General features: G+C 36.9%; 1 protein-coding gene across 1 annotated transcript; it reads right to left on the bottom strand.

Moving 5' to 3' along the window:
• Positions 1-856: 856 nt before the first annotated feature.
• Positions 857-9,240, bottom strand: CDX2 (caudal type homeobox 2). The gene is made up of 3 exons (XM_088460160.1): positions 8,811-9,240; positions 5,331-5,479; positions 857-1,036 (listed from the first exon to the last, which is right to left on the bottom strand). The coding sequence occupies exons 1-3, from the start codon at positions 9,238-9,240 to the stop codon at positions 857-859; spliced, it is 759 nt and encodes a 252-aa protein (XP_088316286.1).
• Positions 9,241-17,694: the final 8,454 nt, after the last annotated feature.

The raw sequence follows: 17,694 nt of genomic DNA, 5'->3' as shown, positions 1-17,694 counted from the left end.
ACAATTCTTCATTCAATCTTTTTTTTTATCCATCAGCAAAAGAAAACTGTACAGATGAATTGAGAAAAATCAACTGATATAGGTTTAAGTTAGGGAAATCTTAAGTAAACAATATGAGGTATATCTGGAGAACATGATTTGACTGAAGAGGGAGTGAAATATGGACTCTTCTGGTCTATGACAAAATAATCTAAATAGAAGGGGTGTGGCCTTTGGAGAAGGTGTGGCTTAGGTCAGTCTCTCTCTCTCTCTTCCTCCTCTCTCTCTCTCTCTGAATCTGGCCTCTTCAATTTAATTCCCTCCCCACTGGAGGGGTTCCAAAAATGGGGATGTTAAAACAATTTATCTTAGCGTTACCCCAAACAGTGCTAGAAATCACAGGTTTAGATTAAGCACTATTGTCCTTACCTATGAATAGTCCTGAGCAATACTACTAACCAGGCCAGTAAACATTTACCTTTTTTCAGCGCAATATACTTTAACCCTTTCTCTTAGACTGTACAGTCCCTGGGAAGCTCCACATGAAAGTCTTTTTTCTTCCTTTTTGTTTGCCCATTTTACAAAAAAACCTATCATTTGAAGGCATTGTTGAAAACCAGCATAGTCTTATCAGACAGATCCCTGAGAAAGGTTTCTGGAGGAATTTCCTTTAGCGTGGGTCCCCTGGACAGATATAGAGTGCTCCTTCAGTCTGCCAATGAGAGTCCAGCAATCAGAGCCTCTCCGGCACAGCCCCACCATAAGCCACCCAGCTAGATTCCACATTGACTGATACTCATCCGCTGCAGCAGTGCCAGCAATCCCGTGAGGCGATTGGTGGACTTCCTTTTCATAGTCGGAAAGTAGCAAGTGACACTCACTGTGTGACAGGATTTGTCATTGTGCCCACATTGGTGTTGGACATAGGTATCATGTGACCCATAGAGGGCACTGGGCTGAGGGCATCTTGCCCATTTGGTCCATTCTGAGTCTGCTGAATCCTTTTCTTGGTCATTTTTCTTTCCTTGGCCCTTCTGTTCTGGAACCAGATCTTCACCTGCAAAAAAAATAACATGTCAGATTTAATACACTTTCAATAGTTTAAGTTGTAAACATTTGACTTTGCTTTTTGGGGAAATAACCAATTTCCAGGTTATACAAGATGTGACCATTACTAGACACAACACCGTGTGCAATTCCCTTATAATTTATACCATTATACATTAGTGCCCTAAGCCGCCCTGTGATGTGCTATGCTATTATATACATTATTCTTTGCACACATGTTGGGATATCTTACTCCCATTTTACTGATTTGTAGCACAAACTAAAATAAACAACACATATGTTGAAGCAGAAATTAATTTGGGGTTGTTGGATGTAACTAGCATATTATCAGTTACAATTAACTGGATTATGTTTTACCTACGATTTAAGTACTTGAAACAGACTCTAAATACTGTGTAAGATGCATGATAGTAAAGTGCCTTGAGTCCTATTAGAGAAAGAAGCTATATAAATAAAATTATTATTATTATTATTATTATTATTATTATTATTATTATTATTATTATTATTATCATTAATAAAATACTGCCTGATTATTCATTTCTGCATTTTACTGGTCCGTATATATATATATATTAGTTGGCTTATATAGAGTGCTTTTTGTCTGGTGGTACTGAGCGGTATGGTGTAATTTTTTATTCAAATAACTAGTGCAGAAAGCAAGAAGATATTAGTGAAATAATTTCAGAAATTAATGAAATAAGAATCTCAAGACTTGTCCGGGGTTTAGAAGCATCTATAAAATCGGTATCAACTTGTAACTTAACAACGTGATGCGGTCAGAATGCTGACCACTGGGATTCCGGTGGTCAGAATACCGAAGACCGGAATCCTGACACTTCTCAGAATACAGATGCCAGACCCCCGACCGTCATCCCGAAGGTAAGTACTGGAGTTAGAGGGAGGGTTAGGGTAAGGGGATAGGGTTAAGGCACTAGGGGGAGGGTTAGGCTGCGGAGGTGGGGGAGTGTAGGTTTAAGCTATGGGAAGGGAGGGTCAGGTTTAGGCACTAGGGGGGAGATTAGGTTTAAGCACCATGGAGGGAAGGTTAGGGGTAGGTTAGGCTTACTTACCGGTGGGGCGTCGACATTCTAACATGATCGGGATGCCAGCGTCGGGATTCTAACCACCGGGATCCAGAGTGCCGGCATCCCGTACCCAACCCCATAGAACAAAAGCACTATATATACTATATTTATATATATATATATATATATATATATATAAATCACAGGGGCTCTGCACTCACCATAATAATAATAATAATAATAATAATAATAATAAACATAATAAACAGTGGGGTTTTGGTTCATGAATTAATCAATGCATTTAAGCTTGCAGCCCATCGTCACAGGACCCCACTTTACTGCAAGTCCCTACTCTATTGCTCAGAATTATAACATGGACATAGCCATCACATTAGTGTTAAACTCAGGGTATGCTATCAAGGTTTAAAGCTCACAGCAACTTTGCTTTTAAATGTGAGACAGTTACCAAGCACACCTGTTGCAAAGCACCTAGGAAAACAGCTGACACAAGTTAGATAACTAGTTAAAAGGGGTGCATGAGAAAATGTGATCACAAAAATTGAGCGATAGAGTAGGGACTTGCAGTAAAGTGGGGTCCCGTGACGATGGGCTGCAAGCTTAAATGCATTGATCAATTCATGAACCAAAACCTCACTGTTTATTATGTTTATTATTACTATTATTAGTTATTATGGTGAGTGCAGAGCCCCTGTGATTTCTATTTAAACAATGTGGTCACATACCATGTTGCACCCCAAAACTAGGAATGGTGAGTACCGTGGATTAGTATATATATATGCATATAGATATAGATATATAGTTATATAAATGTTTTTTTATTATAATAATTGGGTGTTATAGATAATGAAGTGTCCCCGACAGAAAATTATTATGGATCAAAGAAGTAGAAAATACTTTTATGCTCATGGAACTCTGAGATGAAATATCTTTATCATCCCAGTTGTATGGTTACATTATCCCTTATTCAACCCTGCTGGCTTGGGATCTTCAGTTAATATCATTTAGAAGAAAATTTTGTGAATTCAGTGGTACAGAATTTCTAATGAAGCACAGGGTAAAATGCAGTCTCACACCATTGTATGTATGGGCAAGTGTAAGCAGAGGATTTTCATATTCATAGTCTACAAATTTTTTGTACACAAGCATGAAATATAGTATCTTTAAACAGTTCAGAAAATCGTAACTATTACTAAATCTATACATTGTATAAAATAAAGTCCCAGGTAGGTGTCTGTCTGTTTGTTCTGGGTAATCTTGAGAAACACTGGACAGATTTTGATGCAGTTTTCACTATTATATAGAACATTTGTTGAGAAAGGTTTAGGTTATGAAATATTAATGTATGACAAAAAAGAGCCGAGCAGTGACAATTTTAGTAAGCAAGTCCATGAAAAAATGGACGTCCGAACAGTTTCCGGCTTATGCTGCCTAAACCATTAAAGATATATCACAACGATGGACTGTATTTTATACCATGTAGAGATTGATATGTATTACCCGGTTTCTCCAGAAAAATTGATGTAAGCCCTGTTTACTGATACAAAATTTCAGTTTGTCCCTTTTTTTACCTTTCCTATTTCATTTATGTGAAAAACGATTTTTTAATTTCAAACGAGTCTAATTCCCGCTAAGAGTCTGCTTTGGCATGGCAATAAATAAGGCACAGGGACAGACACCTAATATGGCTGGAGCTAACCTAAGTGGAGACTGTTTTTATCATGGACAACTTTATGTGGCCCTATTGCGTGTCACATCAAAACTAAATCTTTTCATGTCAGAAGGGGAAACGACTGATGTCATCTACAAGGCGATCTTATAAAACCATAAAAAATACTATAGCCATAAATTCAATATTGCTCCCGTGCGAAGCCGGGGCGGGTCATTAGTAAATAAATAAAAGCAAATAATTAAAGCTTTTCAGTTATAATACTGATTTTTTTTTCTGTGATAAGTGGTGAAACAATTATATAAAATGCCAATGCAAGTTTTTTCTGCAGTGCTACAATATAATATAGTATAGTATAGTATAGTTTAGTTTAGTATAGTTTAGTATAGTATAAAATGCCAATGCAAGTTTTTCTGCGGTGCTACAATATAGTAAAGTATAGTATAGTATAGTACAGTATAGTATGGTATGGCATGATATAGTATAGTATAGTATAGTATAGTATAAAATGCCAATGCACGTTTTTCTGCAGTGCTACAATATAGTAAAGTATAGTATAGTATCAAATGCCAATGCAAGTTTTTCTGCAGTGCTACAATATACTATAGAATAGTATAGTATAGTATAGTATAAAATGCCAATGCTTGTTTTTCTGCAGTGCTACAATATAGTATAGTATAGTATAATATAGTATAAAATGCCAATGCTCGTTTTTCTGCAGTGCTACAATATAGTAAAGTATAGTATAGTATAAAATGCCAATGCAAGTTTTTCTGCAGTGCTACAATATACTATAGAATAGTATAGTATAGTATAAAATGCCAATGCAAGTTTTTCTGCAGTGCTACAATATACTATAGAATAGTATAGTATAGTATAGTATAAAATGCCAATGCTTGTTTTTCTGCAGTGCTACAATATAGTATAGTATAGTATAATATAGTATAAAATGCCAATGCTCGTTTTTCTGCAGTGCTACAATATAGTAAAGTATAGTATAGTATAAAATGCCAATGCAAGTTTTTCTGCAGTGCTACGATATAGTATAGTATAGTATAATATAGTATAAAATGCCAATGCTCGTTTTTCTGCAGTGCTACAATATAGTAAAGTATAGTATAGTATAAAATGCCAATGCAAGTTTTTCTGCAGTGCTACGATATAGTATAGTATAGTATAGTATAGTACAGTATAGTATAAAATGCCAATGCAAGTTTTTCGGCAGTGCTACAATGTAGTATAGTATAGTATAGTATAGTATAGTATAGTATAGTATAGTATAGTATGGTTGTGTTAGTCACATTGCTGTTCCCATATTTTGATGCAGATCATCTTGTGCTTTTACCCTGGAATGGAGAGTTTATAGATTTGCATTGGCCATTAGTAGTGTAAGTATGTGCTGGTATGCTTGGGCTGCTAAGCTCACATACAGGACCCTATGATTGATGTGGATGTGTGTCACATTTGGAGTCAGCTTTTGCCCATTAATAAAGGTCATGTCACAGGCGTGGAAGCAGAGTTATTTATCAGCGACATTAAGAGCACATTAATCGCCGCCACGGCCATACCTGTCTCTCAGACAGCCCCAGACTGAGTGCTAGCTCCGCTTTCCTCCTGATGGTAATGTATCTGCTGTAGTGAAACTCTTTCTCCAGCTCCAGCCTCTGGTGGTCGGTGTACACGACGCGGTACTTGTCTTTCGTCCTGGTCTTACCCCCTGAGCAATCAGAAGAACGAAAATGAAATACCCAACGTAACATAATGCACCTGGTGACTTTTTATAAGCCAGTATAAAGCCGATTGCCTACAACGTATAAATCCTTTTATTATTGTTGCAGTCTAACGAAATAATTATAATATTCGTTTATTTGTTACTAAAAGAGTGTTTTATGATTCCTTGAAAATTGCACAAAACCATAATAAAATCCAATTATTTTTGCTCATATTGATCTTTAAATGCGAATATATAAGATTGTTTCCTATTGTTTCATTCGCTGATAACATTGTATCCAGGATGTGCACGCCGGCCTTTCTCTAACTTTAGAATAAGTGATTAAAAAGAAAATTAATATTTTTTTTTCCCGTATGGGCTCATTTTTGTTATACGAATATAGGGACAAGATTTGTGGCATTGAATAAAAATACATTTAAAAATAATAAAAATTAAATTTTTCTATATTGTAAAGAAACATCACAAATAATAAAAATTAGATCCTGAATCAGAAAATACAGCATATATGTCATGAATCCTTTGCACCGACCTATTCTCTGTATAGAAATATAGTCTGATCTTATATAATCGCTACATAATTCAAGGATACATTGTATAATAAAATCCTGCTTCATTTTCAGTGTTATTTAAAGACGCCTGCTCTCTAGAAAGCCATATAAATGACACCCAGTTTCCCACTAATCATTGTTAATATGATAGGTGCTGTAAAACGGCCAATTAGCACCCAATACGTCCCCAAACCAACAATTTAAAGCGATGTGAAGTGTTCTTGATAAATGGGATTTAAACGGGCAAAGAAAATACACCTAACAATCTGACCTGAATGACTAATTTCTGAAAAAGACCCAATTCCTCTGTTCACATATGTGTGAGTGTTAAAAAGGAGTATTTTAGACAAGAAGAAAAAAGCCTGTTTAATTATTACTTTTTATGATATTCATTAGTCACATGAAAATATGTGTATATATATATATATATACATATATATATATATATATATATATATACACGCACATACAAGCATACACACATACATACATACACACATACATACATACATACATACATACATACATACATGCAAAGTGTATCATTGTTGTCTGATCTATTTGGAACCCCCCAATCATGCGAGGCATCAAGCTATACTGGTACGGCAGCTATCTGACCTGGTAGGTGTTTAATGCCCTCCGGGCTATCTGTGATCAGGTAGAGCTAAACAAGGCACTACAAAGACCCCCTGTGTAGATACAAGCAGGATCAGAGGGAACTGGGCAGTGCTAATGAATGGATGACACAGCTCCAGACAATAGGCTACAAGCAGATTTTTATCAAAGAGGAGCCTTCACAGCACATACATTCTCTGTTTGAATTACCTCTACTGAGCAAATGCCGGCGTGCTTTCATCCCGCAGCGATTTATATTTACATAAGCAGCGATTCCAACATGCAAAAATGAGAATAACCACCCAGCAGATTCACGTTTGAGGGTTATTCTTGGAATTGCACTAACAGTCTGATTTTCCATGTTTGCTTTAGGTAAGGTAGCTTTCCCCAGCTATTGTTGAACAACAACTCCCAGCATTGCCAAACAAGCAGGCACTTGTAGATACAGAGCAGCTGGGGAGTAACATGTTACATAAGCCATTGATTAAGTTACAATTGGGGAGAAAAGGGCAGGCTGCGACTTGTAGTTCCCCAACAGCTTGACAGCTACTTGCCGGTCTAAAGTGCTATACTTGTTGTAGGTATGAAATGCTACACTATACTATACTTATATCTAGAATGCTTCTGCTCCCGCTCTCTAGAGAGGGTACATAAAAGTATAAATAATAATTAATAATAATAATAATAATATAATAATAATAATAATAATAATAATAATAACAACAAGCCAGTGCTTTAAACATTTATTTATTGCTCTGTGTATGTTCCATTCTGGTCACAAAGAAGTATAACAGGCAGCAAGGTGTATATGGAAGCTATGTAAAAAAAAAAGTGACATATGGGTGAGTGCAGAATTTCTCAGTTGTCTGTAGATCAGTCTGAAGCTGAAAAGCAGCATTAACATGACAAGGCCGGGCGCCTGGCGCTCTCCCCTCTCCAGGGACATCAGAAAACTTTATACTGACCCCTAAACTTTCACTACCCCCACCCCTCAGAGAACACCACATCCACCCCTACAGCCGCATGAATAGCTTTGTAACATCCTTGGGGGAATGGCTGCTATTGCTGCTGTTTATGCCATTGTGTAAAATATATCCACAACTATGCAAAGGAAAAATATTTATAGCTGCAACAGAACCTGATACAACCTAAATTACCCCCCAACATTTACCAATCCTTTTAGCGTCCTCTTTTAACTTTACCTAAAATACCCCTCTATTATTGGTAAATATGTAACCATAGAACTGTTTACTAGATTATTTTATTATACACACTGCTCCTTTCGTTTTGCAATCAATGGTTTCTTATCACATCTATAGGTATCTCAATTTATTTAGAATACAATCAGACTATTTATGTCACAGGCTAAGCGATAAGATCACAGAGCTCCATATTGCATGGGTAATTATATCTACATTACAGATATGGACAACAGCCTTTCCGTGTGTAGGGGCCAGCATTGCGCAAGGCCAAACAAATGGACCCCATTCCATTGCGCAATGTACAGTGTCATAGGTTCCCAAGGTACCCACCGAGGCAGGGGGCAGGGGGCTACCCTGCTGGGGACCCTGCATCCCTATACTTTGGATGGGTGTTTGCCTTCCATAAACGGTGAATATTAATCTCCATTATTGGTTCACAGTTATCAGTTTAATGAGTCAGAAACTAATGTAAACGGCTGGGCCTATGGTTCATGGGATTGTAATTGGTTATAAAAATGTTTAAGTGCCTTATAACCAGAGGACACGTACTTTCTGGAGTGTTTTACTGAGCTGAAGATTCAAAAGCAAATAATGTACTTAATGCATGAAATGAGAGTTTTATGCATAAATAGTCTTATATAATACTGAAAATACTCACACATATAATATGCTGTTATATGAAAATAATTTATGAATATGTATGTAGAATAAATAGAGATCGATAAATATGTATGAGTACATACACACACACACACACTATATATATATATATATATATATATATATATATATACAATTATTGAAGACTTTAGTTGTTATTGCCCATTTACTGAACATACAAAGTAGCACAAAGATTAATATTTCCTGCCAGTTTCCTGTCAGTCATATGAGGGGTAGTTCCTTATGGATATATATACCCTACTGAGTGCAGCCCCGTTGGAGTTTCCTTACCAGTGTTGACCTGTGTCGCTGGCTTCCTCATCCACTCGTAGTGATGTCTCCGGTGCCCATCTGCCATCCCTGGAGAGACTTGAGGTTGATGCCCCGTTGGCAGCACACCCCCCACACAAGGCGGCCCTTGCACCTGCCCTGCTGGATAGTCAGAAACTGGGCTGTAGCCCAAGCTGCCCCCTGGGGAAGGGTTTATGGGAGTGTGTCCAGAGGAGTAAGACGTGTGGCCCCAGTCATCCCGTGGGGCTCCATAGGGTGTTATCCAGGCAGAAGACCCAGAGGCAGGAGTTGCAGACTCTAAGCTCAGTCCATGATACCCCCCATAGTCAGGGTACTGGGGGGCAGTGGGGTAGTTTTGCAGCCCGGGGTGGCCACGCATAGATCCAGAGTACATGCCAACGTCCTTATCTAGCAAGTAGCTCACGTACATTGTGACAGGTTGCTGCCAGCTAGCAGCATGCTGCTCTCATGCCACCCTGCTGGTGCAGCCTCCCTGCTGCTGCACTGTGTTCTCTGTTGTCTCCTGCACTGTGCTCACTGCTGCCTCCCTGCTGGTGCACTCTCCTGTACTTTGCTCTGAGCAGCCTCCCTGTTGGTGCAGCCTCCTATACTGTGCCCTTAGCAGCCTCCTGCACTGTGCTCACTGCAGCCTCCCTGCTGGTGTAACCTCCTCTAAGCAGCCTCCTGTCCTGTGCTCTCTGCAGCTTCCTGACCCGTGATCTCAGGAGCCTCCTGCACTCTGTGCTCAGCAGCAGCCTCTTGTCCTGACCAAGACGTGTCCTCACTGCCAGAGATGTGAGCCCATTGGCCGCACTTACATGAGTAACCATTGTTTAGCAGCCTGTATTAGTAAGGGCACAGCAGTGGCAGGTGACGTCAGAGGGCAGAGATCTCCCCCCTCCCCACCATTTGCATGAGAAGTGAGATAAGGTGCGGGCAGCGACCTGATCACAGGGAATACTCCAGCCTTTATTGTCTAACAGCTTCCTCCTTCCATTACCAAATGCTGCACTTTAACCTCTAACCACGGGTTCAAAGAGATCACAAGTCAATAGAGCAACAACCTAAAATTACAAGTGACCTAGGACAGTGGTCCCTTCCCAGGAGGTGAGGAGCACCCTGTCTGCAGTGCCTGGAGCCTGGGTAATCTCCATACCTGCTCCTGCCCCTCGTCCCTCTGCATGGAGTAAATCTTTTATCTATAGCTCAGGTTTATATATTACACAAGAGAGCTGGCTGATTATATTCTACTGACAGGTGTGCTTTGTTTTCTATGTACATGTATTTATTAATTTAGATAGATAGATAGATAGATAGATAGATAGATAGATAGATAGATAGATAGATAGATAGAGAGTTATTATTTTGTAACATACTTATTGCAGAAGCCTGTCAGTTTTTAATTTACCAACCTAATATGGTCATTATTTTTCCATGTCATTAAGTCTTGCTGGGAGAAGGATTGTCATTACTTCATTTACTTTTTATCTTAGAAAAAACTTGTGAAAATTATCGATTTAATATAGACTGTACAATATTTCGTTTTAGTTTTGTTTAAATTAATGTTATTCCAGCCTGTTATAGATTGCAGCTTCCAATAGAAAGATATATATATATATATATATATATATATATATATATATATATATATATACACATGTACAGTAGATATATGGGAGATAGGTGGATAGACATAGATGTATATATATGAGATAGTTAGGTATGAAAATGCGATAGATAGATTACATAGCTAGATAGATAGGAGATATACTGTATAGATAGATAGATAGATAGGAGATAGATAGATAGATAGATAGACAGATAGATAGATAAATAGATAGGAGGTAGATAGATAGATAGATAGACAGGAGATAGATAAATAGATAGGAGATAGATAGATAGATAGATAGATAGATAGATAGATAGATAGATAGATAGATAGACAGATAGACAGATAGATTAGATAGCTAGATAGATAGGAGATAGATAGATAAATAGATAGGAGATAGATAGATAGATAGATTAGATAGCTAGATAGATAGGGGATAGATAGATAGATAGATAGATAGGAGATATATAGATAGATAGATTAGATAGCTAGATAGATAGGGGACAGATAGATAGATAGATAGATAGATAGATAGGAGATATATAGATAGATAGATAAATAGATAGATAGATAGGAGATAGATAGATAGATAGATATAATAGATAGATAGATAGATAGATAGATAGATAGATAGATATATAGATATAATAGATGTAATAGATAGATAGATAATATATATATATATATATATATATATATAATAGATAGATAGATAAATAGATAGATAGGAGATAGTTAGATAGATAGATTAGATAGATAAATAGATAGGAGATAGATAGATAGATAGATAGGAGATAGATAGATAGAAGATATATAGATAGATAAATAGATAGATAGATAGATAGATAGATAGATAGGAGATAGATAGATAGATAGATAGATAGATAGGAGATAGATAGATAGATAGGAGATAGATAAAATAGATATATATATATATAGATAGATGGATAGATAGATAGATAGATAGATAGATAGATAGATAAATAAATAGTGGAGAGGGTATACCACACCTGTAGCACTACGCATAATACATAATTGTTCAGTAGCCAAACATTGATTTTCCATGCCTGCCTCCATTGAGTATTCCAGTAATAAATGTTATACGCTGTGTTGAGCTCAGTTGCAGGTGGAGCACAGAATAATCTAGTCTACATACAGCAAATACGATTAAAATTTGATAGTAATGCATTTCATAAAGTTTAGGGTTTCAAAAGCTGCCATAGGAAAGAAGGATGTAATGTGACTATCTGATAATAAGACTGACTGGTGTGCAGTCACTTTATAGTCACATTGCTACTAACCCCGACCATCTTTCACTGCACCAAGGACGGTCTGTCCTTGCTGGGTCTGTGCTGCCCTGTAGCCAGCACAGACCCAGCACTGTACCCAGGCAGAGACCCAGCACAGACCTGCACTAAACCCAGCACAGAGCTGCACTACAGCCAAGACAGACCCATACACTGCACAGGACAGCTGTACATATTACTGACATACAGACAGTAATGGGACGTGTAACTTGGGGGCGTCAATTTTCTACTATCTGGTAAATTATATTATTTGCATTCATTCATATTTGAAAGAATATCGCGTTGCAGGAGCACTGATCTGACGTGCACAATAGCCAATATTCTTACGTTTTATGGTGTAGTTGCAACATCTGCATATGTGATAGCATTGTATAATTTGTTATTCTTTAAATGTATTTATTACACGGTTTAGCTTCATACTCTACCTGTACATCTCCTCTTACATCTTATTCCTCCATATGTACTGTGGAGGAAATAAAATTATAATGATAATGTATCTGCAAAGCAGACAAAACAATATAAATCTATATTTATCTAGCACAATAAAAAATAAATGTCATTAGTTCTATAATTCTGTATATACAGCCCTTCCTGTGATTTCCAGGGAGAACCTTTATGTTCTGCCAAAATAACAAATCACCTGTTGAATTAAAAATATGTACACCTATAACCCACAGTTGAGGCCAGTAAGCACCCCAGTTGTTGTGTATTGTAAAGAGAGAAGTGTGGCCCCACTGTAATATATATATATATATATATATATATATATATGTATATATATATATATATATATATACTGTATGTATATATATATATTTATATATACAACTATACATACAGACACACACACACATATATATATATATATATATATATATATACCACAATTAACAGACATTTAATAAAGCATTCACATAAAAAAAGCTGCATAGCGGATTAATTATTTTTGTTTTGAGTTAGAACTGTAATTTAAACTGATGACAGTGTTAGATCATAAAAAATATTCTGAAATGTAAATAGCTAACCTGTTTTGTAAAGAATTTTGTACCATTTTAACCAGTAAAAATATGTAGTAATAGATTCCATGGTATGGTAAATAAAAAAAAACAACTAATAACAAATTCTAATGTGTTATAAAGTCCTTACCATTAATAGCTAAATAGAAACAATTAGTAGGTAAGCTTTTGGGACACTGAGATTCCTTTTGTCAGACAAGTTACACGCTGGTTTTTAATACAGGCATAAAGCCAAAAAGTTTATATTTGTAATAGTCTTATCACTCTTATACAATTTTTGCTGTCAGTTCTTTTGAAACACTTAAATATATCCTCATACATATGTAAGTTTTTGTGTTTTATATTTTTATTTGTTTCTTATACAGCTATCTTGAATTCAGCAAATATTGATACATGAAGGTGACATGCTTTGCAGGACTACTGTCTACTTAGCAGCATAACATATTTTAAAGAAAATATACTCAGTTATATATATTTTGCATCTTTTCACTTTGTAAATATATTCACAGACTTTGCATATTTACCTAGCAGAAAAGTATAAAGCATAAAATATTTTGTAAAACGTGCACGAGAATTGCAGTTATGCAAAGTTGAAGTCATAAGTTTTTTATATTTTTCATACACCATGCAAACTATTCAAATTGTACTTAGTTAGCCGGAACATTCTCACTAATATATATATAGATATATATATATATATATATATATATACATGGAATTGCATGCTCTAGGCTAGCATAATATAATTCCTGTACTTTAAAAAAATATATATATTTCAAAGATTAAATGGAATCTAATATTTAATTAAAAGAAAATAACTGGCCACACAATGGAAGATCTGATCATTCAACCTGGATCAGGCGCTGCAGGCAGATGTGGTTGTTGGTGGTCAAAATCACACCAGGCTTCCAAACAAGCAGGCCAATAGCTCATGTAGATATAGACTTTAATCAATATCCATTGGTTTTGTGTGAAGACACAGAGTGGTGTTGGTCCAAATTGGTCAAAAAAGACCAGAACTGCTTGTATGGATCATGTACTTCACTTGAATAATCTAAGACACTTCTGTCTTTATTTGTATTTGCTTTAGGCAATAAGCATTGGTCTGCAAAGCTATGCAGGTTATAAGTTACCATAACCAAATACTGCATGCTTTTCATCAAGCCTTAAGCAATCCCGGGGTGGCTGTTTTTGCATGGTTCAAGCATATTTTAGTATTAAGAAGTCTATATACCAAATGATTTGTGTGGGATATGCCCTGAAAACATTAATGATCTCCCGAATGCATGTACAATTTCTCTCCCTCTCTTATTCTCTCTCTCTCTCTCTCTCTCTCTCTCTCTCTCTCTATCTCTCTCTCTCTCTCTCTCTCTCTCACTCTCTCTCGCTCTCTCTCTCTTACACATAACTCATGCAACTGAGTATAAACTACTGTCCCCCATTTTCAGCTATTTTAATTACTGGCTGTATACTTTCCTTTGTGAATGCTACAATAATAGCTTTATTATTAACGGCAACTGTATTTTAGGTGTCATTTTTACCAGGATTTCTGTCTTTGGGCCTCAAACTTCAATAAGCCTCGGCGCTCTTTATATTACAACGAAACATTTTGAAAAGTGACAATATTTTTATGTCAATTTGGGGCATTACACAAAATATTTCAGTACTAAAGTAGCATTCTATATTTCGATATACTGGGCCCCAGGATATCTCATACAGAGTAGCGTTAATTCTGGCGTACATACTAGGAGACATATACAAAACTATAACTGCCTGTAGTGATCGATCAGATTATGTAATTATTTTAGTCCAGGTTAGAAAATAAAACTTTCTGATTAGCTGCTATCATTTACTAAACCTGTTCCTGCTTGTTAAACATTTCCCCAGTATATCTGCTATTATTTTCACAGACTGCAAGCCCTGGTGTGATATCTTCTGTCCATTACATATCTATCTATCTATCTATCTATCTATCTATCTATCTATCTATCTATCTATCTATCTATCTATCTATCTATCTATCTATCTATCTATCTATCTATCTATCCCATTTTCTGCATGCAGTCAGTTTATATCTCTTTAATAATTGTACAGCACTGTAGGATATGCCTGGCGTGTTTGAAATATACTATATTAAAATGTTTATGTATATTGTTATGTAATCTTGTATACAGTTTACAGTATACAGTTTAATATAATTCTTTGGAAGTTACCAGGTGATTGAAGGGTTACCTAAACTGAACATGTAGCAAAGTGTAAAACAATATACTATGTATTTCACATGATAGTACAACACTGAACTGTTATTCTTACCATGGGCCTAATTCACATGAAGAGGCTAATACATTAGCAGCTGCGATTTTGTATGCTGCCTCAACGCAAAAATATGCTAATACTACAGCCACCTGGAAATGTATTGAGATGGCCACCGGCAGACTAACAGATCCAAACAACTGCGTAGTCACAGATCCTTCGATAAGCGACCATCTGAGTAAACCCGTGGTCAAGCTGAATGGGCGAGATAACTGGGATGCTGGCACCATATTTTGTGCGTCTGGGATAGCAGATGTAGGCAGATACACGCTCCATGGCACGAACCGCGTTTTTGGCGCCACTCCCTGTTACCTCCCACAAAATGGCTGATGTCTGTCAATCACTAGCGAATAAATCCTCACTGCAACCGTAATCCCATTTGATCACAATTCAATCGCTGCGCATGCACATTGCAGCTAATTCGCATGCACAGTCCACCAGTAATCTCTCAACTGGGTGACCATCGATATAGCATCCACATCTGAATCAGCAAACTGAACAGAATGAAGAACATTGGTGACTGAGCATTCCAAAGACTTAAGCCACAAGTAAATAGCTATGCTCCTAGTCCCAAGTTTAGTGTTTTTCAATATTTGCCATTGAAATACACCTATGGCAGACAATGGAAAGAAATTTGTTTTACGATGAGGTAAAACCCGAACTTCTATGTGAAATATATAATAGACCTTTTGCTCAGGTTTTTTACAGCTATAATCAAATTAACTTCTGTAATAGTATCAATAAAAGTGATAGTTATAATATGTACTCAAACCCACCCACAGTGCATATATGTTACCCACTTGTCAGTATTATTAATGATGTAGACAACCTTGATTGCACAGAGAAGCATTACCTGTGGAGGATATTCTAACTGTGTATTCTGAACTGAATAATATAGAAGAAACCACTGAGATGTTTATATCTAGCTGTATACTTCATGCTATTTTACACTTCTCTGCAGGAGGTTACCATGTTACGAGGGAGAGGCTTCTTTGGCTGAACAGACAGACAGTGACTTACATACATGAATACTTGCTTTGCAAAACAGCACTAAAGATCATTCCCAAAAGTGAAAATGACTAATTGGTCTATTCGCAGGTATTCACAGTGCACAATAACATTATATTTTACAACTACCCTTCGAAAATAAATGTCCGACTACTTTCGCAGAATTGTTGATCCACATCCTGGAAAGAGTAAAAATATCACTTTATACTCATGCTTCTACATTTTTAAGATCACCCCTTCATTCATTTTAAACACTTCCATTTTCTCTTAAAATCATGTACTATTCAGCCTATAACTTAATTATGAGTGAATGGATATCAGGACTACCTATATTATATCTGTCACATTCATGTGTTTGATTGTGTTCTTTATATTTAAGTGCACCACAAAATGCATTCCCTCTTTTGTGTTTGGGGTAAGGGTACAAAAGATGTCACATTGAAAGTGTATATTGACAACTATTTTCCACCTGTTATTAACATTTATGTCCCCTGCCCCACACATCTTGCTCCTAAATAATGAATGCCAACTCCTTCATCTCCCCATCTGAAAAATCTTGTTCAACAAAATGGAGACTTCTTGTTAGCAGGAGCATTCATGCGCCCAGCCATAGGCAAACGCAGGGGGGGTTTCCGTCTGCCTGGAAACCCCCCTCCCCAGCCCACACCATGACCACAATAGAAATAGTAATGTAATAGAATTTTACTAGTGCTGCATGTTCTTCACAGTATCACAAATTAAATAATTAGCACCACCTGTGTATCTTTTAACATGTATCAGTCAGTAATAAGTACACCTGTGCACTAACTAGGAGATCTGAAAAACATTCACTGTTAGATGCACTGCTATAGAGCCCAATATGTACATATATGTCCAGGGCAGTGCTAGGTTCTTCTGCTGCTCCCCCAGACTCACGGACTTGCTGTAATGCTCTGGAATGGTGCCCACATCTAAAATAAAAACATTCAGCTCAGGCAGGATGGCCATCTGCCGGATTTAATGGCTTACTGTGATTGCCGGTCCTCAATATGCTGGAATTATGACACACAATACATTTTGTATGACGCATATTAAAGCTGGTCAAGTGCTAATTCTACCCTCTTCATGGACTGGCCACACTCACTCTAAAATCAAGCATGTGGAAACCCCCCTCTAGAAATCCTGCGTTTGCCACTGCCAGCCCACACTCGGCAAGGGACACCCCCATCCGCACAGTTACTCTCATTAGTGGGGAGATTTAGCAAACCCCTTAAAGAAGACAAGTGGAGAATGCACTAGATAAATGATAGCTAAAATCTGATTGGTTGTCCTCTTTAGAAGGTTTGATAAATTTAGCACAGAAGATGCAAACAAGGTTCTTTAATCCATAGTAACCAATCATATTATGTCATTTTTTTAGCACAGTGATCACAGACATCTGATTGGTGGCTAACAGATCTCAGCTGTGTACCCAAGAGAAGAGATCATACTCTTTGAGGATATGCTATGTGACATTGGGGACATGCCCAGGGTTTGGTTTTGGTTTTGGATCTGTATCTCCTTCAAGGTTTTGGATCTGGATTTGGTTTTGCAAACCACCCTCAAGTGTTTTGGTTTTGGTTTTGGATCTGGATTTTTTAAAATAAAAAATA

This window comes from Taudactylus pleione, unplaced genomic scaffold, assembly GCF_031769625.1.
Source record: "Taudactylus pleione unplaced genomic scaffold, aTauple2 ptg000043l, whole genome shotgun sequence".
NCBI lineage: Eukaryota > Metazoa > Chordata > Amphibia > Anura > Myobatrachidae > Taudactylus > Taudactylus pleione.
The sequence above is the reverse complement of the archived record's forward strand: the minus strand, read 5'-3'. Positions and strand labels throughout refer to the sequence as shown.

Excerpts from the sequence above, each read along its gene's own strand:
- CDX2 (XM_088460160.1), bottom strand. The coding sequence starts at position 9,240 with ATGTACGTGAGCTACTTGCTAGATAAGGACGTTGGCATGTACTCTGGA. Across the intron at positions 5,480-8,810 it reads AGCGACACAGGTCAACACTG|GGGGTAAGACCAGGACGAAA; the intron begins GTAAGGAAACTC and ends CTGATTGCTCAG. Across the intron at positions 1,037-5,330 it reads TGGGGCTGTCTGAGAGACAG|GTGAAGATCTGGTTCCAGAA; the intron begins GTATGGCCGTGG and ends TTTTTTTTGCAG.